Genomic DNA, 27,105 nt, shown 5'->3' with positions numbered 1-27,105 from the left:
GGGGCAACTGATACAGCTGAATACCTAATCAGAAAAAGGTGTTTGCTTTTCCACAGAGAAGGCCCCCTCCCACCGCATACACACACACACACACACACACATACACACAGATGTACCACCCCCCCCCACACACACACACTCACACACACACACCTACTTGAATTTACAGCACAGACAAAACAGTGAATTCTTGAATGAGACATGTCAGAGCATCTCTGTCCGTCCTTTCCCCAAACTCTCGGAAGAGAGAACCAGTGAAATGTGCGCCTCGAGCGCCCGTCTCAGCTGTGGAGTAAAACCCATCAGGCAAATACCGAGACCGTAATGAAAAGTGCTGGTGTCCAGCGCCCACACAAGGGTTAACCAACAACCTCCCAAACACCTGCCAGAACAATCACACCCTATAGCATGGAGACTGGATGAACTCTTTTTTTTTTTTTTTTTTTTAAGAGAAAAAAGAAAAGAAAAAAGAGAAAAGCACATTATGTCGATGCTTGGGCTCGTATACCGCAGCCAATGTCAGCTCGGGAAAGAGACCCCCATCCCATCCCCCCATCCCCCATCCCCACCTCCCCACTAGTCACTGTCAAACGTATAGCCATGAAGACATTATAGGAACAACAATAAAAATAAGGCTCCCCGCAGTCGTACAGGAGCCATTGTGAATGCAGCTCTTCTAGAAGCGGTCCCTCTGCAGGCAGAACCAGAACCTCCAGCAGGACGAGGGGGAGTGTCACACCCAGACCCCTTATCGAGCGCCTCAACCTCACCACAGACGACCAGGCAAAGATGTTTTGGAAAAACAGGTATTATTATAATTATTCATTTTTTTTTTTTTTTTTGCTTGTTTTGTTTTTTGCTTCTTTCCAAAAGGAGGGCTGTTCCTTCACCTGCACTGCATTACACTGTCTGTTTGAAGGGAGCTGCATAACAACAGTATTTTATTGCTCCATATCTTTCCTCTGACTTCACGCTCGCGCGCGGCCCCAGGCTTCAAGGCAAGCAGCTGCTGCAGGAGTTTCACTGGGCTCGCGCCGCTGAAGCTGAGCCAGGGAGGGAAGCGCTGTGTAGCGGACGAGGGCGCATTTTAAAAATCAACATATTGTGATGATCAGGATTATGATTACAGATGCGTCCTGTGGTCGACGAGCGCTGTGAGATTTCATTATGAGATTCGCTCGTGAAGATGTCGCTGACTGCGCACTTTTTGTGGCTCTTTCGCGTCAAAGCAGATCTGTCCAGATTTGTGCACTTGACTATCCTTACTTTGTTAAACGACAGTGATAATAAGCACTTGAATTTAGACTGTATGAAATGTATTCTTGTGTGCTTGCATTTTTTCCTTGACTTACCACTTTCATTTTTTAATTGTCTGACAATTCTGATAGTATAACTGAAGTGGCACCCTCTGATTTTCTATTTCAGTAAATTGCAGAACTTTAATAAATATTTGCTGTAGCCTGTTTGTATTACTAGACTGGTCTTGTAGTTTCATGCATACATTTTGTAGTAATATATGGCTACTTTTAAGAAAACATGCATAAATATTGAATTATAATTTTTATTTTTAAAAGGACTTGGAGGTCTTCCAGTGCATTGAGGTATGTCTGCACAACCAGTATCTTATTATAGTATATGGTGATCATTTATTATGTATAGCATGCTTTCTTTGAATAATATATTATAGAATGTATATTACATTTTATAGAGTGTTGCACTGATATCAATATCAAACTGATAACTCATGAAGCTGTTTATGAGCTTCATAGCTATTATCATAACATAAGAAAGCACCAGACGGATTATCTGTTTTCTTATGAACACAAGGGCTTTCCAAGTCATTAGAGTCAAATTGGTTCTTCAAACAAAGATTTTTAAAACAATGAAAAGAGCATATTATGGAAAACTAATGTTCCGTAGGACAGGCAGGATGTCTATCAAGCTGCTATACAGTAATCTAACCGGCTTCAGGGGTTTTTCGTGCGATAAGGCCAGCACAAGGGCAGAAATACTTTCAGTCAGCTGTCTAAATATCGGGCAATCAAAGGCCTTGAGCCAAGCGCAGTCTGGAGATACAGATGTTACAGTTTATAGATACAGTTCTACAGGTTTACTGTTTGTACAATATTTATTATGATAATTTATGGTCACAGAGGATATTTGCCAAAAAGAACGATATTGTATATTTTATTGCCAATAATTCTTTTCCAGCCCTGTGCTTGGTATTTTCTTTGTTCTTCTGTTGGGAGGAGGGGCTTACAGAAAACCAAAATGGAGATGCACTTTTGGAAAAGTATCAGCTGGCCAGTGTCAACAAACGGGGTGGTTTCTCAAACCGATCCATCATGATGAGTGCTTGATTTATAGAAACAGAATTACATAAAAATGAAAAAGAAGTACATAACACTTCAGCTCTTAAAATGTGAGTTTTTTTTTTACAGTGCTGAGTTTACACGACAGCATTGCAAGCTAAAAAGAATGTTACCTCCTAAAAACTGCAACTATATAAATACAGTGTCTGGAGTGGAACATTAGATTTAGTTTAGTTCAGTTCATAAGGCTGTTTAATGGCCCAAATAATCACCATGGAGCTTTAGAACTTCATTACCCGGGATATAAATGCATTTTATAATTACATTTGTATTCATGGTAAAAACACATACAGTAATACCATCCCCAAAAAGCATCCATGAAGACGCTCTAAAGAAGTAAGTGAAGAAAGACAAAACCTTTTTTTTTTTTACAATGCAATGCTAGCACAATTCTTTTTCCAAATCTGGACCTCATTACTTAGAACTACAAATAGTTGGAAGACTCCCAAATGTTCACCCTGCTCCTAGTTTCAAGGTAAAGCATTTCAGAATTTGACATCAACCAGCACACATGGTCACAAGTACAGTACAAGCAAGATCTCTTTTTATTTTTTATTTTTTACAAAGCCTTTTAAGTATGTGTCTGGATTGGAGCCTTTCATATACATCCCCATCAGTCACATTTCTTTGTTGCTGACAGTCTGGTACCATGCGTACAGACCATTCAGGATTTTGAGTGAGAAGTAGTAATCTACCACAGGTGGCGTTACCTCTGTGACTCTCTCATGGAACAGAGCCTACAAACCCGGCTCCAATATTGACATTTTCAGTGGCCACTTCAAAAAAAAAAAAAAAAAAACCCTCATAAAGGAAAAGTATACTGAAGTATTTTTTTTTCCTTATGCTGTGCATTGTGCATTCTGTATTTGCACATGGGCAACTTTCCATACGGAAACTACAGGAAGTATACAAAAAAATAGACGCATTTGGGTAAGTGAAGGGCAACAGGTACTGAATAGAGTATGTAAAAGGCTACCACACAAGTGTGGCTTATCCACAAACTGAGAGCATAACATCACAGCATGAATAGAGTCCTGCATAAAAATTCTGGATAAGACTCATTGCCTATGATTATGGCAAGCATTGCTTCCAGAGGACACATCGGTAACAGCTTTACAAGACAGCTTTAATGATGATCTTTCGGAGGCAATGGTGCGTATAGTGCTGTCAGCATGGAAATCTTAGGGGAATGGCATCGCCAGCGATGGGCAGCAATGGACAGAAGAATGTCCTCTAGGACCATGATGTCAGCAAAACGGGGGAGTGGACGCAGGCCCACAAATTTCAACCTGGGGGCGGGGTGGCATGGAGCGGGGAGCCAACAACATAATCCAAAACAGTACTAACCCAACTAGTCCTATTAAGTGGGTTCACATTGGCATATGGCAAGCAGGCTGCAGCAGAGGTGGGCTCAATGCCTTGATGGTTTTTAGACGGGCTGACTCACATCTCTGTGGATGAGCGAATGCTCTGCTCAGCCACTTTCCCTTTCCGGCTTTCTGGACGTCGATCCAGGAGAGATGGAAAACGGACGATGTGATGCGATGAGCAATTTTAGAGACGGCTGTTGAGGGATGGCCTTAAAAAGCAACAGCTTAGTGTTTGTTCTCCTCTTCCTGGAGACAAAGGCCTCCAGTTAATCCCAGAAAAAAAGGCACCATTTGGATCTTGCTGGAAAATATTAATATATTTACAGGAACGGTGGTTGTCAGAAATACATGAAATGCCCCCTGGGTTCAGTGGAGTCAATCTGAACCCTGAACATCCAGAAACTCTCCAAAAGTCCTGATCTGCCCCCCTAGTTTGGCTTGGCATAAATTAGGTCTAATAATGTTCACTGCGTGAACTGAACTGGGTTCTTGGCTATAAATAGCTGTACGAAATGAGTATTGTACATTACTGAACCGTGTTGTATTGCCCATGACCTGATATGCATTTTGTACATGCTTGATAAGTGTCTGCTAAATAATGTAATGTAATGTTACGCTAGGTAATCAGGAATTGACTGAAATCAACAAATTACTGAAACTTTCAATTCATTCGATTGAACAGATTGACCTATCTGCACATACTTTGTTTCCTTTAAGTTTGAATTACCGTTTATTGATATGCAAATAACTTTTGGACTGATTCCTCAGTCATAGGGAAACATAACACTCATAACAGGAATGTTTATCTTGCATGATTGACAGTATTTCAGTTGAAATGAGGATTAAATCAATTAAAATAAAAAAGAAAACTCAGCACAACATAAAAAGATGATTATGCATGCCTTCTACAACAAAATTTTGAACATGTGCTTTAGTGATCTCATACGAATGGTAAATTCCACCACGACTGCAGTTTTGGTGAACATGGAATATTTAAATAATTTAAAATGATGAATTACAGATGGATAATCAGTACCAGTCTTGGAAGAGAGAGAGAGAGTGAAAGAGAGAGACAGAGAGACAGACGTTATCTCAAAAGAGTCTACAAAAAGTGTCTGGGGGAAGGTCATAACCAGGATGAAGGTGGGTAGGAAGGAGGAGGGTAAGCAAGAGTGAGTTGGCCTCTATTAACCTGGCAGTTAATAATATATGTCTACAGGACATGTCTACTCTACTCCGGTAAAACTTAAGAAGGATAGGATCTGCTACCAGAATATTATGATCATTGATATGAGATGATTGTGATTGGCTGAGAGGACTTCTATTGTCTGCCAAATTAACCGATCACATATCAGCGGCTTCTACAAGTACAGGGAGAAGGAAACTCAATCCCTCCTGTCAAGGCAGAAGAACAGACAGAAAGACTTCTCAAGGTGGGTCTGTCGGCAATGGATGTATATGTGGCAGTTATTTTTTAAACTATTAATGATGGGAGTCTTGCATGAATTGTCAGTACCTCAAAACAAATCTTGGGATTTTTTCAACTTGTTTTTGGGGGTATTGAGGTACCCAATATAATAATTTATTAGATTTAATGCTGCTACAATATAAATGGGAAAGGCTGTGTTGTTTTCAGGGGTTACTATTAAGCAGTATATGTGTATCTGAACTTTGATATGCTATGTCCTTTGTGAATTTACAACATGCAACAATAAATGTCCACTAAAGAGAAGTGAGATGTGAAGTATAGCAAATGCACCTGTTCTATCTCTGTAGACACTTTGTATTGCTTGGACTGTGTTATATGCATTGCACTGAATTCAGCTAGCACAGAGCATGCAAGTATACAATACTTTTCCTTAGCAGACAATTGGAAGCATTGGTGATCAGATCTTTGCACTAATGTCATCTCGGCAGTGATATTTGATTCTGAGATTTGATGTATAGCACCAAGTGAGTCTGGGATCTGCTCTCCCTTGAGTAACCCAGCTATGTTTGGGGACTGATCTCTCTTCTCTTCAGTGATCCTGGGATCTGACCTCACGGCAGTGACCAGGATGCTCAGGGGATCTGATCAGACTGTCGCGAGCCGGGTGTGTCAGGGGTCTTATCCCTACGGTGTGCGGGGTATACCAGGGGCCCAGCCTGGCAGCCAGCTGTCTGGGCTGTCTTTTTGATCTCTGTCCCTCTATGGAGAATACAAATGTGAAGAAAACTGATTCCAGGCACAAGAAGGGAACTCAGACACTCACAAGAATACAAACCAGGACCAGATGACAGTCCTGAGAAATCCTGCATCCAAAGGCAGGGGTTCAGCCTCCATCAGCACTGACACTGCTGACACGTTGCCAGAATAAGCCAGTTTAACAAATAATTTGAACCCCAAAAAAACCAACTTTTTTGAGGTTTTTTCAAGGTTGAATTACATGTTTTTTTAAATCTGAAGTAGAATATTTGAGGCATAATATAATGTGTATATTGGTTTAGGTGCAGATTTATGGTTTCAATTCTCTGTACATCCTGAGATTAAGGACTTTGTTTACCTATTGCTAGTGCAACAGGGAAATGAAACCATTCACACTCGATGCTTTAATTAATTTAGAAACACAAATTTCTGAGGATTATGGCTATGATGAGAAGTACTGTATGTCAGAGACCAGATAATTTCCCAATCTTTTCCCCTAATTTCCCTCTCAGCTCTCTCCCTTTCTATTGTAGGTGGATGGCCTCAGGGAGCACAACACAACGGAACAGAGCCCTCTCACTCGCTCATGTCCCAATGGTGTCTATGGTCCCTGTGATGCTGCACTCATTTTAGCTCGTACTTTCGTCCTGCATGTGTCTCAACAGGCTGAACGGTGACATGAAGCTGTTCTTGGTCTTCTCCACCCTGCTGCCCCTGGTCAGCTCACAGGACATGCCGTACGAGCACTTCCTGACACAGCTTCAGGGGTGTCCGAAGGAGTGCCGCTGTCCTCCCAGCTTCCCCCGCGTTGTGTACTGTGACAACAGGAACCTGAAGCAGATCCCCGAGATCCCGCCCTACACCTGGTACCTCTACCTCCAGAACAACCAGATCGAGGCCCTGTCCGAGCAGGCCCTGCGGAACGCCACCGAGCTGAGGTGGCTCAACCTGAACCACAACAAGATCACCGACCAGGGGATGGAAGAGGGTGCGCTGAAGGCCCTTAGCAGCCTGATCCACCTGCAGATGGAGGAGAACCTGCTGACCACGATCCCCAGCCCGCTGCCTACTTCTCTGGAGCAGCTCAGACTCTCCAGAAACAAGATCTCCAAAATACCCCCAGGGGTCTTCTCCGGGATGGACCACCTGGCCCTGTTGGACCTACAGGGCAACAAGCTTGGGGACGAGGCTGTCACCGAGCAGAATTTGAAGGGTCTGGGTGGCCTAGTCCAAGTCAACCTGGCTAAGAACAACCTGAAGACGATGCCTCTGGGCTTGCCGGCAAGCACTATTCAGCTTTACCTGGACAGCAATGACATTGACAGCATACCCCCCGAATACTTCAAGGATCTGCCCAAGATGGCCTTCCTTCGACTCAACTTCAACAAGCTGGGTAACGGGGGCCTCCCCAAGAATATATTTAACATTTCCAGCATTCTGGACCTGCAGTTGTCCCACAACCAGCTGACCGAGGTGCCTCTGTTCCCGTTGAGCCTTGAGCACCTCCATCTAGACCACAACAAAATCAAAAGTAAGTACACCGACACTGTCTGCAATGCGAGTTCACACAGTGACATTTTTAAATTCTGCTTTTTATTTTTAATATTGTTTTGTACCTGTGCGGGTGAGGGACTTGCTATTGACAGGTGTAAATCTTGTGCCTACAGGTGTGAATGGAACCGAGATCTGTCCCGTGCCCATTGGCACAATCGATGAGAGTGTGAACGAGTGCAGGCCTCGACTAAGCTACCTCCGCCTCGATGGAAACGAGATCAAGCCCCCCATCTCCTGGGATCTGATGGTCTGCTTTCGACTCCTTAGAGCCATCGTCATATAACGTCCTCGTCACTTCCGCATCGTGGCATACAACGACATAGATTGGACCAAAGCTACATTTTCTCTCAAATTTCTGAACAGAAGATTACACAAAATGTCACAGAAAATAATTGTGTTTATGTAAACAGTGACATAAGAGTATGAAGAGTATGAAATCATTGTTTTTAAATGTGGATTCCATTTGAAATTTGTGGACAGCATTACTGCTTATTGACCACACATTGTGCCTACTCAAGCCCCGTTCATTTCAAAATGCTCCATGCTATTAGAATGCTGAGGATGATGTCACAGAACAGGTTCTTTGCTAATTTCATTTGTATTTCTCAGCAAGTACCAGTTAGACTAACGTATTTATTATCACTGAATTTGTACTCCCCGAGAAAATTAGTACCGGTTAAACTAACATATTTATTTGTGTACTAACAAAAGCATTTAAATTTGATTACCGTTATCTGATAAATAAAATATTTTTGGGTAATTACTACCTTATTCTTCTAGCTTTCCCCCATTTTATGGTTCCTCTGTATGTATTTTTTGTATTTATACATATGGAAGTCATTTACACTTAAGTCCTGGAAAATTCTCAGGCTGGGATTCTTTCCATTGACATAATTTATTCTATATAAATTGTCCTCTGTATTTAAAAGCTGTCAGCTCAGTAACCTTTGATTAATGTTTTCAAAAAATGTGAACTCTGTGCCTGCACAGAAAAGTGTAGTCGTTCATATATTGCATGGACATTACATTATACTGTAACTGCTTACGTGTAAAATAAGATGGCCAGTTTACCAATGGCTTTCCTTTAATGTTGCTATTTTCGCACATGCTACAAAAACATTGCAAGGGTGTTATGTGCCTGTGTCTGTGCCTGTGCCTGAAGACAAAAATTTCTCATAAGTGATCAAACTTGCAGCCACTATCTCAAGTAACCAGGCTGAGAGGGCATTGTGTTTGAAGGGTTTGTGCTGTTTATGTGTTTTAATATTTTTATGTGTTGATAAGACTTTTAAAATGTTTTAAACTGGCTCAGCTATAATTTGCCAGTAGTAAACATTCCAAATGCATTGAATGCTTAAAATGCTTTCTAATGCTGCAACAATAAAAATGATCAAACCTTTAGTTTGACTCTTTCTTTTGACTCTTTCCATTGAGGTCCTGGTAGAGTTGTCAACTCCCACCAAACAAATTGCAAAACCTTATAATCTTCTGAAGTCACCCAGATATTCTGGGGGAGCAGGAAACCCTGGTCCCAGCGATAACATTAAAAAGATAAATTCTATGCCCATTGCAAAATGAATAAATAAATCAATAAATAATAATAATAAAATACAAGATTAATTGACTTGTTCAAAAAAAAAAATCTTACATTTATGCTGGCTAGTATTGCATCGATGAAAATGGAAATAATAAAAATAACTAAGTAACCATGTCTTATATACACACAGACACAATGACATGCACGGCCAGCAGGTATGCAAAATAGTGAATTTAAAAACTCCAGGTGTGTTTCCATGCAGTGGCTAGCATTTGCGCAACAAAAAGTGATCTCAGGTGTGCAAATACTCATTCACTTGCCTCTCATGGCACGCAGACTCACTAATCATTCAGCCGCGGATCCATCCCGTGACTGCTGGGTAATTTACACCTGTATCTGGCGTGTGCTGACTTTGAGGTTTCCTGATTTATGCCGCAGCAGTGGGAAGCCGGAATCTCTGAGGGTGCTTTTCGGTCACACAGTCCATCCGCCTCAACCACACATCTGTGCATGTCTCAGACAAATGAATGCACTGAAATACAAGCCTTGGATTGTTGCTCCATGCCGTACCTCTCACCAGGCTGTTTTGAAAAGAAAATGATTTTAAGATGGACACCGATGGTTTTCGCCATTCAGGCTTTTCCTTCGTATTTTTCCTGTACGATTGCCCAGCTTGATCCAACTTGTTGGATCACTTAGCTATTTCCAACCAACTGAGGTAGAAATCCATCAACAGTCTTTGAAACATCCCATGAATCCTGGATAAAAACACTTGTACTACAGTTGTGTTATAAAAACAATCGAATACCAGTCATAAAGACACCGTCACTGCTTTGGGACCCATTTCTTGGCTTTCAGTGACAATCCACAAAACTCATTGGTATGAGTGGTGCTTAAGCATACTGTGTTCACAACTCGGCAGTTACTGTACAGTTCTGCAACGTTGCAATGTTTGCTTTCACTGTCTCTGAAATGGTACGTACAAGAACAAAACATACCAAAAACTTCAAATACAGAACCTCTGTGACACAAACACATTGGGAATAGAGGCCCATTTATCTAATTATGATAGCAGGCCTGTTCAGTGACGATGATAGTATAACCTATTTTTTGTTTAATTCACTCATTTGTTTTGCATCAGTGAGAATAAAGAGTTTTATATGGTGAAACTGTGTACATTCTTTCAGTTTCAATGTGATAATTGGTAGTAGTCAGGGTCCAGGGGTCTGCAATGATCCCATCTTTACGATGATGTTTGCTATCTATGATAACTTGATTTTTCAATGGCATGTTTTCAATCTTGCAGGAGAATATGCCATTAAACCGCAATCTGGCTTACAGCGCTGTGTAGTCTTGATGTATTATGCTTGGGTATGATCCAGGCTTTTGTCTTTCAATTCAGCGTTCACGGGTTCAAACACACTGAGTGCCAGCTGCTAACCATTACCGATTGAAGCAGTGTCAGAGATTAAAGAGGCAGGAAGCGGAGCCCTACCTTGTGGCTAAATTTCTGCTTGTACTTGGGAGACCCATACTTCTGAAGAAAAAATATATCTGGACACACAATATCAACAGCTCAGAATAAATTACACTCTGAATTTGATGTGATACATTACAACCGTTCCTGAAAAAAAAAAAAAAGCCTTACACCATAATTGTAAACAATTACGCTTTTAGAACCATCCCTAGCATTACCTCCACTTTAGCCTTTAGCACGCAGGAGTTTGGAGTCTTGAGACCAGGAAGCACGTTCTGTATCGCTACATCAGAAAAAAGCTCAGCCGTCTTTGGTGAGGGGGAAAATGGCGCAAACGGGGATGAAAAAAGCTGACGCATGAAAACTGTCATGGGACTTCAGAGGGCCGGCCGGGCCCTTTGCGGTCAGCCGGCTAGCCCCGCCGCGGCGCTCCTGGCATCGGCGCGGCGGCGGCTGTGCGGAGAGGCTCCTCGCAGGGCCAAGGCTTCCCTTCTCAACCGAGCGGCAGAGAAAAGGAAGCCCGGCACACAGAGGCTCCATTGTTCAACAGCAGAGTCCCCGACAGATGTGTACATGAAAGCGAATGTGTTCGCTGAATCTTCACCTCAGGAAAAAGGAAGGCGAATACTTCATACATAAAACTGATTAACCTCCTCAAATAAAGTTATTCTTGTTGGTATTAGGTGGGTGGGGGGGGAGGCAGTTTGGGGGGTCTTCGTATTCTGTTACAGTTTTTTTTCTTCTTCTGGTGATAAGGTGGAGAGTGACCAAAATCAAGCTGCCATCACACATACGTATACGTACGTGGGCGCACACACACACACACACACCTGGGTCAGGGAGAGCGTATGCATACAAACGCACACACACCATCCTCCCTCTCACCTCCATTCCAATCGACCCCTCGCCATTTCCCAGGCCCCCCGAACCCTCAGCACCTTCACCTCACCGGCCAGGACCATTTTGGAAAGCGGGAGAGAGAGGTAAGAATATTGGGCTTTGGGCTTTCCCTTCATTTTAATTCCACCATTTGGTTGAGACAAGTTGACCAGTTTGGTTGAGACTAATTGATTATTTTGGTTGAGACTAGTTGAAGCCCTCAGAAATATTGTTCAATACAATGCTATGTGTAGGCTACAGTACCTTATTAACACTACATTGCAGGTTCTGTGTTTTTTTTTTTTAAGCTCAAATTTCATAGTAATATGTTATGTATGTATATATATATATATATATATATATATATATATATATATTTATATATGCTACTGAATTTAATGTTTAAATATGGTTCAAAAGGTTGTTCCTGTGATCTTGTGATCAGTATCCTGATGGCCTTAGGAGTAATATTATCTTTGCTTCATTTAGTCCAGTTCATTTGGAAATGGTTTCTCTTGATCACACAGTATTTAAGGTGGAAGCGAATATCAGTAATTCATTATGGCCTCTGTTATGCATAGTTTTGTTTCGTGCTGGTCTGTCTTCTCTTTTACATTTTGTGATGATGTGACTCCTACCTTTGCACTAAGATGACACTAAAATGCACACATTGATCTACAATACCTCAAAGGCAGGTCTGGATGACAACACACTGCTTTCATGAATTTTGTGTAATTTGTACAAGTAGCATTACGAACAAAAGACAACCAATACTATTAAAATATCATTATGCTTAAGCTTAATATAAAACAAAGAAAGTAAACAAATGTGTTTGTGCACATGTGTGTGTATGCATGTGTGCATGTGTGTGTAGATTACATCTATCCATAGTTGCACATACTTATACATGCATATGGTGTTTATGGAAAAAATTACAGTATGATATTTATGCCCATCCCCACTGCTCAGAAGAAACGGTAAAATCATTAGAAGTCTGGAATGTACAAAAAAACACAGCAGCTGACTGTAAGCCACACGCAGACACTTCATACACTGCACAGTGTAATTATAACTGTCTGACAGCACACTTGTGGACCAGCACAAAAAGAAGTGTTTTTTACAACACAAAGCAGATGTATCTCTTTGCTGAAACTGCAAGTGATTTTCATTACTGTTCAGTCACATTTTAGACTCCATCAAAAGACAGTGCCTGCAAAGTCTGTGAGTGTGTGTGCATGTGCATGTGTGTGTGCATGCACGTGTGTGTGTGTGTGTGTGTGTATGCATGTCGGTGTGTGTGCTAGTGCAAGCGTGTGTGTGTGTGTGTGTGTGTGTGTGTGTATGTATCAGTCTGACTGTCTGTCTCACTGTTTGAGGACATCAGAGAGCTCCCTGTATTCCCCCGAAGCGAAATCTCCCCCTGCAGTCATAACTCACTGATGCTCTGTCCACAGCCCCTGGTGGAATTTTGAGCGTGCATGCCGAGACGGGCCAAGATTATCTCCCATAAAGGCCCTCTGTCAGGACCTCTCTTTCTTTCTTTTCATTTTGCCTTGAGGTCCGACCGAGCATCAGACTCTCTCTCTCTCTGCCTCTCTGTCTCTGTCTCTGTCTCTCTCTCTCTCTCTCTCTCTCCTCTCGTTCCTCTATCTCCTCTCACTCCCCACAGTCTCAGCTTCTCTCTCATTCCTGACACGTATTTCCGGTCTCTTTATCAGAGAGAAATAAACTCCCGGGGACTTTGTCCTAGGCCAGCTCAGCACCCTTTTCACATTTTAACCGGGGCAGTTGAAAGCCTTAGCAAGCTACTTTCTGCTTCCAGAGGATGTCTCAGCTCAGCTTATTGCAGGGTAGAAGCCCAGAGTGATGGTTGGTTAAAAAGTATGTCTTAATTTAGGGAATCAAGAGTAAAACTTTGGTTTGAGATTTGATCCACCTTCTTGACTGCGGGAATCTAAAGTTCCAGGATTCAGTCTGACCTCAAATATGTCTGGGAATCACATTTACAAAAATATGACCTTCCTAAATGTTCCATAATACATTTGAATCATCACACTACTTTGCAGAGATGTGTTCTCCATAGAAAACTAAGACCAATGTCTCAGGGTTTCATAAGGAGGTTGCCCGAGATAAGAAAGATTTTTCGTGTCTAGGATGAAAGCATTCCTGCCCTGAATATATCAGATGAACTCTGACCTTTTATAGCGGAGGGGGAGGGTTAAACAGACCTAAGATGGCAGTTTGCAAGTCAGAAGCATGAACAGCATGTAGCTCTGAACATAGGCCTTAGAGTGGAGATCCCATCAGTGTTATTTGTCTGAACAGTCATGCAATCAACAAGTTTGTAGTGCTGTGAGGCTTCACCTACAGTGAATGCTCGCAATAACAAAACCACAACCCTGAGGTTAAACAATGTTAAAATTCCTTTCCGTGACATATCTGATGAACTCTGACATTGTGTGCCAAAGGGTGGGACTGAGAAAAATGAGGATACAATTACAAAATGGAGGCTGTAGGTCAGAGGTCACTGGTAACATATGGAACCATTGAGATTCAGGTGGATCACAAAAAAGTGGAGGAGGCAGAAAAAGGAAGAATCATGTTTTTGTTCTTTAATTTATTAAATGATTCAAATCTTTACTATTGTTGCAGCCAGTTAGCATCTAATAAGTTATAAGGAGACGAGAAAACAAGGTAGTAATGAAGTTCTCTTGCAGGCGGGATGATGAAGATGATGGTGCACTTTCTTTTGGGCCTTCTCATCTTGAGGGTCTCTGTGGCCGCACCCTCAAGACAGACTCGGCAGGAAGAGCTTGACACATATGATTCCGCCAACTACGATGTAGATCTGGACAACTTGAACTTGGAGAACCACGACATCTACGACTACGACGATGAACTGACCATTGATGAGCCTCAGGTAAGAACTTCAGGCTTTCATGCTGTTAATGTAGTGTTGCTGTTGGCGTGAAAAGATCATGCAGATTTCAACTTGTGTTTTATACTTGGTGTCTGTCACAGTGGTGTGGATCGATCACTTGGCATGAGGAAATCTGTTAAGGGACAGAATATTATTATAAATGTTACAATAACTATAAGACAAGTGGCAACCATACTTAGCTACCTAAGTATGGGTGTGAAATTGCCAAGTGTAGGTTGAAGAAATTGGTATAATAGAGAAAGCGAGAAAGACAGTGATTCCCTGAGGTTCAGCAGGTTACAGCACAAAAGGAACAAATCTCACAGGTTTCTTTCAGCAGAGCCTGCTTCATCACAAGAACGTGTGTGTTGGATGCTAAAAAAAAAGACAGTTAGATAACACAATCATTGTTATGTAACTGTCTTTTGACCTGAATAAAAATGTCACAGGAAAAGTGGCATCACAGTGCCACGATAAAGAAAAACAATTCTTATTACCCATTTGATGCAAATTGAAAGCTAAAGATTAAGGAGCTGTAACTTTGTTTTCTTGAGGAAATGATGGATTCGCAACTCTGACACTAACCCCAAATATAAATGTGTTTTAAATGTGTTGTGTCTGTTTTTACAATACCCCGTGAAAGCAAGTTTGATGCTCGGCATAACGATTTTCCATATATTTAGGTTAGAATGCTGAAGTGTGCCAGACTGTGCTTAAGCCAAACCTGTTCTCCTCTCTCTTACTACCCACTGAGTTGCTACCCAAGTCCAGACAGCTTACCTTTTTTCTGAATCATGAGACAGTGAGTGAAAAAAAAATGGCGAAGATAGAATCAGGAAGGAGGGCTGACCCTGCCAAAAAATGCACTTAAATTCAGACCAAGCTGGAAGTGATGTGGAACGTCTGCAGTGGAGGTTTGGAAGGGGAACCCTTAAACAACCTTTTTTTAACACACTATGCGTTCCGGTTTATGCTCTCTTCTTTTGTGAAGCACCGAAACTATGCTGGGCTGGTATAATAAGAAACAGTGGACTCAATGTTTTGGAAAATGAATCTTGAAGCCAAACCCACATCATGAGCTGATCATGATGTACAGCAGGCAATTCCACTGTCTGCATTCAGCACAATATCTGTATACAAAAGCAACTTCACCAACTTAAAAGAATTATCAAAGTGTAAATCAATTGAATAACATTTGATTATTGGTGCCTTTTGCAATTATTTGGGCACAAGGATGCAAATAAGTGAACATGACTGAAATATATCTATAACATCAATGAATATAACAGTGTTCTGTATTGTTCAATTCCACCAGCAGGCCTAAGATTTTAAATTCAGATGTATAAATAGGTTTTTGCCATCTTACTGTCTGTGAGGAAATGGTTTCTCCTCTGGCAGGGGAAAATGACTAAAAGGGAGTTGGCCCTTAATGCAGTTGGTCCTTGAAGCCCCATTACCAAACTATGCTCTGTCGAGATGACTAACAGGATGGGCTATTCTGAGTCACAGCCCTGCTCTGTCTAGATTTCACTGGCCTACATCCTGTAGCTTGAAAACTTACAAAAAGAGAGAGAAGACCAAATCAGGGGTAGAAGCTAGTACGTGGTAGCCCCTAATGATCCCTGCTGTCCAATCCATGTTCCCACAGATGTTCACCCTGTTAGTCAAGTCCAGAAGTGGGTGGTGGCCATCCAAGTTCAGATCCATCCCTTGGAGGTTAGCCACCTGGGGTTTATCCAGCTAAGCCCTTCAAATGTGCTACCTTTCCAATTTTCAGCCTCCTGTAACCTCAAAGGGCCCTGTCTCTCCACAGCAGCTATTTTCTTCTGGAGTACAACAAGAATCTGTCTTTGGCCCACTTATTTGATGTACAAATACCCGTTTTAGGTCATTTGATATGAGAACAAAGTCTGAAATTCTCAGTTGTATAATTCTCTTGTGTCAGCAGTGATCATATGCTCTTGCTGTTGAGTTCCTGTAACAAATCCTTGAAGAGAGATGTGTGGCAGGAGTTTTTTTTTTTTTTTACTTCTAATTGCTAGTATCACAGGTGTCGGAAACTAGGTCTGGAGGGCCATAGTGTCTGCTGGGTTTTTGTGTGTTTCAGCACCAGTATTTCATTTAAGACATTGGTTGGCTAAAGAATACATGCACCACCAGCAGACATGATGACCCACAAGGACTTGAGTTTAAATTGTCACCCCTGCCCCCATTTTAAGTTCCAACATCAATGCGAACTCATTCTATAGTTGATAACTGCTGACACCACAAAGGGCAGTGGTAGAAAATATTTATGCAATTGAACTATATCGTAAGTCACTCTGAATCAGAGCATCTGTTAGATTAATGTAAAATGTAATTTACCCAAACATAAAATTTGTTCTTGGCTAGGTTGGTGGAGGAACATAAAAAAAGGGGAAAAGATAAAGTTTCAAAAAATCCAAATGAACATTAAGTTTTAGTATGCTTTGATATGTTCCCTTTCATTTGGCATATGAATCAGCTGTCTGAGAAGCTGTGGTATCATAATTTCCTTAATTTAAGATGGGAAATTTCTACGGCTTGAAACTGGCAGGCCACTAGCACAAGTAAATAATATCTTTTAAAACAAAATTTCCTAACATTGCTTTAGGAAGCTCAATAGAGATGGATCTGTAGAAGATCCCATTACTGTTTATACAGTAGTAAAATATTAGGTTAATTCAATTGTAGTGCAAGTGCAAGGAATTGTTCTACTTGGTTCCGCCCCATATTTGTGTCTACAAGTCCTGTAATACATGTTGCAAGCAGAATTTTATAATTATTTTTGACTTTTGTTGTGGGACATGCTGTTAATAGCTTTTTTCTAGTGTTATGCATAATTCATAACTCAGACTGTTGTTACAGTTTTCTCTGTTGCTTATTTCCCATAAAAGTTTCAGGGTCATTATAACTTCACATCGAGAAAGACAGTTTGATTACTTTGTGAAGGCAATGTCAACTAAATCTAAATAACAAAATCAGGCCTTGTAAAATCTCCACGGTTAATCTTCTCCTCACATTTTTTTATGAGATTGTTCAGCCATCAAGGCGTCAACGACAGCAAAAATGTTTGAAATGAAGTGCTTCGCCGACCTTTGACCCTTTAGGCAAACCCAGACCTGCTGCAGGACTTCGGTGTGTTTCAGATTTCAAGCCTGAGGCCTGGAATGAGGCACACGCATGCACATATGCACACGCATGTACATGGACGCAAGAATGCACACACATGCATATAATAATAATAATAATAATAATAATAATAATAATAATAATAATAATAATCGATTTATTTTATATTGGGTGTGTACAACTCTGGTCCGTGTGCTGGTTTTTGTTCCAGCCATTTACCTTAGATTTAGTTTTCTGACAGCTCTATAAACTATAGTGGTTCACTTGATCACAGTAAAATATACATATAAGGATACGCTAGCGGTCTGTGGCTTTAGCTGGTGCTTATACAAATACAAATGTCAGATTAAGATATGATTGATCTAAATAAATAATAAAGAGCAGAGGTTGGCGCAATTCTTGAAATGGATCGGCCCTTGTTGTGCACTCCTGATTTATATGGTGCTTTTCATGATCTCAGACCTCTTCACAGTGAAAGGTGAGACACACCTCAACCACCACTAGTGTCCACCTGTGTTGTACTGTTTTGCAACAAAACACCCACTGCACATTAGACTGTTTGTAGGGAGAGAAACTAAGGGACAATTTGGCAGCCATCTTGGGAATGCCAGTATTAAAATTTTTATAGGATTCCATGAAACCCCCTTCTCTTAGAGATAAGTTTGAGATCCACAATGACCAAACAGAGTCAGAACCTTGGTTTAACATCTCATCCAAAAGGTAGCACTAGGTATTTTGTTTGGTTCAGAGGAAAGACCACCCACTACTGGCCACCAGCAGCACTTCTAACAGAAACTGTGCCTTCCCAGGTCTTCTACCCAAATATTAACCAACCAGCACACTTACTCAGCTCCAGCCTCTCAGCAGGAGAAACATACATTGTGATATGGCAGCTGGTACATGCAGGCAAGCATGCATACATACATACATACATACATACGCACATGCGTACATACATACGTGCAAATGTATACACATACACTTATGCACACACACCTCTAACACAGTCCTCTCAATTTCACTGTAGCCACAGTAATCACACACATATGTTTCTGGAGAGAACAAGAATATTTTATAAGAACAAACATGTGTTAAAGGGTGATTCAGACATGCAATCTTTCTATGGTTGATTAGCCAGAAACTGTTCACGGAATATTACTTGTAGAAGAAAAAATTCTGGAAAGCTTCCTTCTTCTAGAAATCTTTGTTATTCATTAGCACAACTTCATCTTATGAATCCAATGAGTCTCTGACCCACTTGTACCTATGCCAGCATCATAGCTGGGGTGCAGGTTCTTTCTTGGCTTAATGAAAAACATAATTAAAATTAGAAGCGCCGGGGCTAGAAACCGCTATACCATGTTCTCTGTCTTTGACAATGAACAATATCCTGTGTATGTGTATGTACGTTCAATGGAATTGTGCAGGTAGGCCAGGTGCACACTGGACAATGCAGTCCAAAAATGAGTTGAAGTAGTTCTTCAACACCCCTTGCTTCCAGTGTGAGAAGCTACATTATTATTATCACCCAATGATATTGTTGAATAGAGATAATTATTCACTTAGAATAGTCTAGGTATATCCATGTAAGAAATCCGTATATTTCTGCAGAAAGAGTTTTCCAACGAGATGGACGTTGTATCAGTGGTGTACAGTTCTTTATTTTACCTTTTTTGTTAAAGATATTCAGATGATTTGGATGCTTGGGTAATGTTTGTTGTGCTACATAAAATCAATCTAAATTAATTCTCAACAAAGCATACATTCATCTCCAAGTGCATATGTGGAGACTCTCGTGTGCTCCTTGCATTGAAATATGTTTTTTGTGCTACCATGAGTGTCTTGGTTCCACAAGGACCATTTCTCACTGTGAGAGAATTTCATTCCTATATGTCAGAGAGCGAATGGCTGTTCCTGTTCAAGGCTCAGCGTGGGCGCCCAGTGCCACTGTGTGGCCAGGGGTGGAACTGCAGAACGTAGTCGTACATTAAGCTGGAAGCCTGACGGTTGAAGGCAGATGCTGTGCTGGCAGTTTTTGAAGGCGTGGCCTTTACTGACAATTCAGACTCTGGCTTGATTTACTCTAGAGCGAAGTAGCAAGGCTTTAGCACTTAACCACTCCAGTTCTAAAAAGCTGTGGCATTTTCCAGCTGTCATTAATTAACCACACAACCTTAAATATGTACATATATATATATATATATATATATATATAGTATTGGTGCATTTTTTACTCAAAAAAGCTATTTTTGTCTGAACAAAAGAAATGACTGATATCAGGAATAGAAAATACTTACAAAATTCTATGGAGGAGTGGGAGGCTGCATAATTCAATATTCACTTTACAAAAGTCCCCACACTATATACCTCCACCAGGAGACATTTTGTGACTGAGACATGCGGTGTCTGTGATTCTGGTTGTAGATAGAGATTGGGACATTGGCCCCCATGGTGGATGGGTACCAGGCCCCTGCTGCCTCCCTGGAGGAAGAGGAAGAGGAGGAAGAGGAGGAGGAGGTGGAACAGGAAGAGGAGGAGGACCAGGAAGAGGAGGAGGAATATCGGGAAGAGGAGGACATGGAGGAAGTGGATGTGGAGGAGGAGGAGGAGGAGGAGGTAGAAGAAGAAGAAGAAGAGCAGGAAGTGGGACAGGAAGAGGAGGAGGAGGAACAGGAAGGAGAGGAGGATGTTTGGAAGGAGGAGGAGGAAGAGGAGGAGGAGAAGGTGGAGGAGTGGGAGGTTGAAGAGGAAGAGGAGGTTCCTCTGAGGCCACAGCCCCCGAGGCCACAGCCCCCGAGAGCCACGGGCAGCCCTGTGATCCCCGGCGTGCTGATGGGTCCGGACACACAGAAGGGTCAGTGAAAAACATCTTCATTACACTGCTCACCTTTTACACCAGCACCACTGGCCCAAATATAATCACTTTTTAGCCTGCTGCCAGTTCCATGTTCCTTCCCAGCTGGCGTATTGTTCTCCCATCTCAGATACAACCCACCTGCCAAAGACCAGCTCACCCATATCACTGCACCCCGGTCCAAACCTCCGTAGACATATTCACCGGTGTCAGTTGCTCACTTTTCTGAAAATTTGTTTGCCTTTAACATCACTCAAACCTCAGTCACCTACCTGTAACACTGCCACTGCGATATACTATTCTAGATGCTGTACTACTCCCTGTTCACATGTCCTAAATATACTGTATGCCTACTCAGTTGCCAGCATGCAACTCACCTGCTGAAGACACCTGTATAAACCTACCCAGACTTCAGACCCAATCTGAAACTCACCACTTTAAAACAAGCCACTCTGTCTATAATCCCTCTTACCTATCTCACATCTCACCATCTCACCACCAAGTAAAAAAAATACTTTAAAAAATATCTCTCAGTAACTTCCAGAAGAAGCAATTGTCAGCATTATTTGTGTTGTGACACATAGTGGAGAGGCAAGTTACTTTAAAAGGGATAGGCCTAGAAGTCTCTTTGTAAGCAACACAAATGACAGCTCAGTATTAATTCTACAAGTTGTAAGACTATGAGTGAGAACAATGAAGATTTAATGGCATTGATTGTACCCCTGAAAATGTAACTTTCTGGATACTTAAATCTATGTATTAGGCCAATAGCACAATCTTTAAAGTCCCTGGGGATTTAGGGTTTTGGACTGAGGGTATTTATAGTACACAGCCTTATACATACATCATCCCTACACGCTGTGTTTGATCGATCCTATGGCTTCCCCCAGGTCTACCAACCTGCCTTCTCTGTACCTGCATGGGCGGCTCAGTCTACTGCGATGATGTGAAGCTGGAGACAGTCCCACCCCTGCCCAAAGAGACCACTCACTTCTACGCTCGCTTCAACAAAATTACCAAGATCAACAAGGAGGACTTTGCTCACATGAGTATGTGCAGGTTCAGGTCTTCCACTGTAGCAGGACTACAGGGTTTCACAGTAAGCTCATAGCTAATAGCCGGTAAAGGCCTGGCAACTTGTCCAGCTAAAACGCTCACCTCATGGACCAAAATTTAACTGTTCAAGTGGCAACGTGGTGTGAAAGGAAGGGGGATACATGCGTGGTTTGTCACGAGGATATTGCAGCTTAAAAAATCTAATTAGGCTTTCTATTCAATTCAATTCAACTTTATTGTATTGTGATTTTTAGAGAGGTATTGTCACAATGACGCTTTTTAGAAACAGGAAATGGGAAAAAATGAGGAAAGACCAAGCCTGAACCCCCAAAAATCCAGCAAGTGTGGTTAAAAAGCTTTCCTGTATGTCAGTAAATGTTGAATCATAAGGGGCATGGGGAGCTCCCAGAACTATTTTGTTTCAGTAAAACCCTAAACCAACCGAGCACACATTTCCCAAGTCAGTGAGGCTCACATCTCTGAAAGGAATACGTATAATGGGACATATTTGAAAGTCACCATGTCCATGCCCTCGGTGAGTTTTGCCGTTTTATCTGTGACCGCAGACAAGCTGAAGAGGATCGATCTGACCAGTAACCAGGTCTCCCAGATCGACAGGGATGCCCTTGTCAAGCTGCCCGCCCTGGAGGAGCTGCTGGTGAGGGAGAACAGCTTGGCACAGCTGCCACCGCTGCCCGCCACCATGACCCTCCTCGATGCCAGCCACAACAGGCTGGGAAGCAGAAGCATCCAGAGAGAGGCTTTCAAGGTGAGGGGTGACTGCACTACCACACAAAACAGGAAATATTACAGCTCATTGCATTTAGATGTTTTACACTTTCTGTAAAATACAGTGATGGGGTTATAATTTTTAAAAATCATTTTGTAGGATATGACCAACCTGCTGTACCTCTACCTGACCGACAATGAGATAGACCACATTCCCTTGCCGCTGCCGCACAGTCTGCGCTCCCTTCACTTGCAGGTACTCTTGGTGCTGTTTCAACACTGCCCTCTGGTGGCAGTGAACTATACTCTTTCTGCTATGTTGTTCACGCAGCTAACATGAGACAGGACTCATAACCAGTGTGGAACACTGGAGTTCCAGGATGGCACATAACTTTGGGCGAAATTATTTTTGGAGTCAGAGAACTAGGAAGTTGTATAATACGTCATCAGGATTTACTGCTTATTGTCAACCCATGTGGTGCCAAACTCAAACACAAAAAAAATCAACATATGGCCACATAATTCTTTTTACTTTTCATGATTTCATTTTTTTTGTGTGTATTTTGTCATTACAACTGTCAATGAATGGCACAGAATTTTTTGGTTAGGTGCTCTGAAATGAATGTTGTATTTCTAATTTTCAAAACTCTTGGTGAATCAGGTAACAGCTAGCTAAAAGATCTGAGCATGGGTCAATATTGCGACATTTGAAGAAGGCTTCACGGCCCTAAAGCTTGAACGGTTTTGTTGTGTGTAATTATACAGAATGTGTTAATGCTGTACATAGATTCACATTGGTTTTACCCTCTGGTTGCAGAACAACAACATCCAGATTATACACGAGGATACTTTCTGCAACTCACATGATCCTAAATATATTCGCAACGCGCTGGAGGATATCCGACTGGATGGCAACCCAGTCAACTTGAGCAAGACCCCACAGGCCTATGTCTGTCTGCCCCGTGTACCCATCGGGGACCTAATCTAAATACACACACACACACACACACACACACACACACAAACATACACACACACATGCACGCACACATGCAGGCATGCACACGCACACACACGCACACACACACACACACACACACACACACACACAGTGTCTGTATGTCTGTGTACCCTGCACATTAATTGAAGGACTGACTTAAGTATATTCAGACACACAAAAACAAACTATTGGAAACTTAATCCTTGCTAAGCCACAGAATGCTGGGGAAAAGATAAAAGATTAATGTTCAAAGATTCCTGAGTATTTTTGTCAATTTTATTTGTATGAACGATGATTATTTTTGGTGTGTGATTCATGGATCCAAAACTTTCTCTGTAAAGAAGTTTCACAATAATGATGTACAAACAATAGGCTGTTAGAGCATTACTTTAGAGCATACTGACTTAACAAAACTGCCTGGCGTAAATAAAGGAAGCATTTATATGAAAGCAACTGTTGTAAAGTCTGTAATATAAAAATATATAATCAAGAGATTTTTTGACACAAACATCAAAATTTGGTTTATTACAAAGCTAACGGTTATTCTGAATATATACTATGCTTTGGAAATTTTTAAAGATGCAACATGATATGTCTCATTTGGTGGGGTATGGTTTGGGTTAATAATAGTCTTTGTGTGCTTTGTACTGAAATGCCACATTGAATAAAGTTGTTTTAATGACAGGAGACAGGAGTGATTTAACGTCTTCATTGTCAGGTGATTTATGGAGACAAACAAAATACTATAAAAGTGCTGCAGATGTAATTTAGAGGACACCCACACATTCATTCAGCAATTATATTTCCACTAAACCATGCAAACCCACTGTCATGAGCCAGAGTGTTAAATCTGGCCTTTCGCTTGCACCCCACAAACACAAAGGTCACCCCTAGAGTATCACCAGCACTCCATTGAGAAAGGCATTGCTGAGGAAAATTTGTGCTGGCTGCCACAGCTCTGTTTCGGGCATACACTTTATAATCGGAAGTATGTGAACACCCCTTGTTCTGGGGCTGTTTTTCATGGTTTGGGCTTGGCCCCTTAGTTCCATCCTTCCATTATCTATACCCACTTATTCTGGGCAAGGTTGTGGGGTGCTGGAGCCTATCCCAGCGTGCATTTGGCAAGAGGTGGGAATACACGCTGAACAGGCCAATCTATCGTCAATCTATCGCAGGGCATACACACCATTCACTCACCATTTTCAGACACAATCATACCTATGGGCATTTTAGAGTCTCCAATTATCCTACCGGCATGTCTTTGGACTGTGGGACGAATCCGGAGTACCCGGAGGAAACCCACGTGAACATGGGGAGAACATGCAAGCTACAAACAGAAAGGCCCAGAACCCAGGCGGCTTTCTGTTTCTATTTTCATTATATTCTTGCTGTGTGGGCACAGTGCTACCCACTGCACCCAGTGCCGTCCGGAGCAACGCCACATTAATTGCATTTCGAAAGAGACGTTGGGTGTCAGCTGTCCATACTTTTTTCCATGACATTGAAACTACAACGGTTGTAGCTTGCGGGCGGGCTAGTACGAAAACCTGAGTTGCGGTTGCCAAAATTCTACCTTTGTTGCAGTTTAAATTTCGCAACTTGTTAGCAACTTACTTTTTTCAAAGCACGTAACCCATGGCTCAAAAATGCGAACTTACTTCCTGACTGGCTTTAGGACTACAAACTTGTAGACACGTTGATGGAGAAGTGAATCTAATTGGCTATTACGTTCAGACACGTGACACAAGTCACTCCTACTTCCCACATCCTGTGCGTTTATCACACGTTCAGTTAACGTTTTGTTTAGTAATCCGGCAGGTTTTGGGCTTGAGGCGAGCAAGGGAACTAGGAAGGTATTGTGCTTGACTGGATGTAAACCAAGTATAATCTTCACTCAAAGACAACCTGGGTTTGTCGCGTGCTTTAGAATCGCTTTTTATCCTGAGAAGCGAGTAGTTCTTACTAAATTCCAGTCATACAATTCCAGTTGTTAACTGCATTACCTAGTTGATTTTCGAATCTGGCTAGTCAAGTAACTAGCTAGTTTGTTTTAACGCTCTTGCCTGCTGAGTAGGTGGAACTGAGAGACTAATCGTTTAGTAGAATGTGTATAGAATCAATGGATGTGAAAAGAAGTCGTGAAGAAGTAAGGCCGCGAGCTTGTTTGAGATTAAAATGCACAAAATGGCGGCGGATGAAGTGTCTCGGCAACGAAAGAGAAAAGCTGGTGAAGAAATGGAGGGTCAACAGGACCACGGCGAGGAAAAGCTGCCGCCACACTCGTACCCGTAAGACCAGTGACAAACAGTCGTACTGGATCCGTTTTGCCAGTCGTTACAAGGCCAGGAATGTTTCGCCGCTTATGAAGTTAGAAGGCGGACATGTTCCTCCCGGAACTATGGCCCCCGGCAACACAACGCAGTATTTGATGCGCCTCGTCTATCAAGACTTTGCGTATGAGGATGAAATGTGTTCAAGTGTAAATATAAGTACTGCAATGGACTTTTCGGGACATGACCAATGTCGGTCGGTTTATGCGGATTCCACCTCGCCGCAGAACGTGTACATGTATTTGGACTCCGCTTATGAAAGTACAGTGGAATTCCAAGAGAGAGACTTTGAGAATGTTTTCCAACTCTACGGTGGAGCGAGTTAGAGGACCGAAATGGACTTTTAAAGGGAGCCTTTTTCTGACTTAAAAATGTGGGAAATGTTTTGTTAACTTGGTTGGCACGATTACATGTAAACGAGTGGTTTCGGCCTAGGTGTGGGATGTTTGTATGTAGCTAGTGTGTTCCTGGTTTTTAAATTAAGCACTGTGTGATTTAATGGCTCTTTTCTGGACGTTTCCCCCACTCCAAAAAAACTTTCAAAGCTTTCATTGTTGGGTTTTCCCTGTCCCACAGTGACGCACCTGACACGGTCTGTCTGCATGGGACGCTCTTCCTCCGTCTTGCAGACCGCAGTGTCACTCGGCTGTCCGAGCCTCAGAAATCGGCTCTGCTCTTGCCGTCGCGGCCTGCAGGTAAACCTGTTGCATCGCGATACAGGTACAACATGGTGCGTGCATGATATGATGCTGTCCTATGATTTTGTACTTGGTCCAGTGTTAAATACAGCTTTTTAAATCGAAATTGGTGGTGTTCATTTAACTTGAAACAGTGCGTGAATGTATTACTCCTTGCTTTCAGATTTAGACTTCCTGTGTGAAGTATCTGAGTTCCTGTGGCCCACAGAGCCTTAACCACCAGCCTTTCGTCCCCCTGAGCACTAGGTGTTGCACAGTGGAGCCGCTCTGACTGCAGATCCTGTGGACACTCACATGGGTAATGGTTTAATTTCTTTTTTTTTTGCATGACACATTTTGTCACTCATTGTTGCACATCACTTTACGTGCTTGTCCAATAGAGGGAATTTTCAGACTTCCTGGTTTACATGTAAATCAAGTGGAAAAATTTTCAAAAATTCATGTCAAGATGGCAAGATTGCTTTTTGACCCTCAGACTTTTTTGAAATGATACTCTGTTACTCTCAGTTACCAGCCTGCTGAACTCGGGTGGGGATTTAACTCTGAAATCATAATTACCTTGCTGGCGCCTGGAAAATCCTGATGGTAGATGGACATTTTACAGTGTGGATAACGGCACGGGTAGGCCAGTTAATTCATCAGTGCACGCTTATCTATTTTTGATTGGCATATTTTGGATAATGTCAGTCCAGTGAGGCGGGGCGAACTACAATACATGTTTACATCAATGTCTGCACTGAAGCGAAAATAAAACTTAATAAAACATTTTAAAATGAATTTGTCTTCCTTTGTTTTTGTTTTGTTGAAGACATGGTCAGGCTTGTCAAATTGCGGAGGTTACTTTTCAATTGCAGCGTGAGGTTAAGTCGTTGGGATTAAAATGGGAACAGGGTTTTTTCTAGCATGAAATTGGTGTAATTAAAAGCTTTATATTCATTACATGGGAAATGTCCCAGTGGTGGTGTGCCTATTGTGGCGAATAGAATTGATA

General features: G+C 41.9%; 2 protein-coding genes and 1 long non-coding RNA gene across 5 annotated transcripts; all 3 read left to right on the top strand.

Annotated features, from left to right (window-relative positions):
* The first annotated feature begins 607 nt into the window (after positions 1 to 607).
* On the top strand, positions 608 to 8,882 carry kera (keratocan). 2 transcript variants are annotated; one of them, XM_064342668.1, is made up of 3 exons: positions 608 to 806; positions 6,593 to 7,458; positions 7,595 to 8,882. In XM_064342668.1, exons 1-3 carry the CDS (start codon positions 790 to 792, stop codon positions 7,762 to 7,764), a joined length of 1,053 nt encoding a protein of 350 aa, XP_064198738.1. In that variant the 5' UTR covers positions 608 to 789; the 3' UTR covers positions 7,765 to 8,882. The 2 variants fall into 2 exon arrangements, with proteins under 2 accessions (XP_064198738.1, XP_064198739.1); XM_064342669.1 differs by lacking the exon at positions 608 to 806 and adding an exon at positions 4,845 to 5,175.
* A 2,453-nt stretch (positions 8,883 to 11,335) lies between these two features.
* On the top strand, positions 11,336 to 23,770 carry epyc (epiphycan). Of its 2 annotated transcripts, none has more exons than XM_064342664.1 (7): positions 11,336 to 11,478; positions 14,092 to 14,294; positions 19,869 to 20,298; positions 21,189 to 21,347; positions 21,921 to 22,123; positions 22,244 to 22,339; positions 22,901 to 23,770. In XM_064342664.1, exons 2-7 carry the CDS (start codon positions 14,097 to 14,099, stop codon positions 23,069 to 23,071), a joined length of 1,257 nt encoding a protein of 418 aa, XP_064198734.1. In that variant the 5' UTR covers positions 11,336 to 11,478; positions 14,092 to 14,096; the 3' UTR covers positions 23,072 to 23,770. The 2 variants fall into 2 exon arrangements, with proteins under 2 accessions (XP_064198734.1, XP_064198735.1); XM_064342665.1 differs by lacking the exon at positions 11,336 to 11,478 and adding an exon at positions 13,112 to 13,255.
* A 533-nt stretch (positions 23,771 to 24,303) lies between these two features.
* Positions 24,304 to 26,891, top strand: LOC135258938 (uncharacterized). Its single transcript, XR_010331158.1, has 2 exons — positions 24,304 to 26,111; positions 26,278 to 26,891. It is a non-coding gene; the product is annotated as an uncharacterized LOC135258938 (long non-coding RNA).
* The last annotated feature ends 214 nt before the right edge of the window (positions 26,892 to 27,105 follow it).

This window comes from Anguilla rostrata, chromosome 7 (assembly GCF_018555375.3).
Source record: "Anguilla rostrata isolate EN2019 chromosome 7, ASM1855537v3, whole genome shotgun sequence".
In the NCBI taxonomy this organism is placed as follows: domain Eukaryota; kingdom Metazoa; phylum Chordata; class Actinopteri; order Anguilliformes; family Anguillidae; genus Anguilla; species Anguilla rostrata.
Note: the sequence above shows the minus strand (reverse complement) of the source record. Positions and strands in the feature narration are given on the sequence as shown.

Bases quoted from the DNA above. Each gene is read 5' to 3' on its own strand.
- kera (XM_064342668.1), top strand. The intron at 7,459-7,594 runs GTAAGTACACCG...TTGTGCCTACAG, and splicing joins AGACCACAACAAAATCAAAA to GTGTGAATGGAACCGAGATC.
- epyc (XM_064342664.1), top strand. From the start codon at position 14,097: ATGATGAAGATGATGGTGCACTTTCTTTTGGGCCTTCTCATCTTGAGG. The intron at 20,299-21,188 runs GTCAGTGAAAAA...GGCTTCCCCCAG, and splicing joins GGGTCCGGACACACAGAAGG to GTCTACCAACCTGCCTTCTC. The intron at 21,348-21,920 runs GTATGTGCAGGT...CTGTGACCGCAG, and splicing joins GGAGGACTTTGCTCACATGA to ACAAGCTGAAGAGGATCGAT.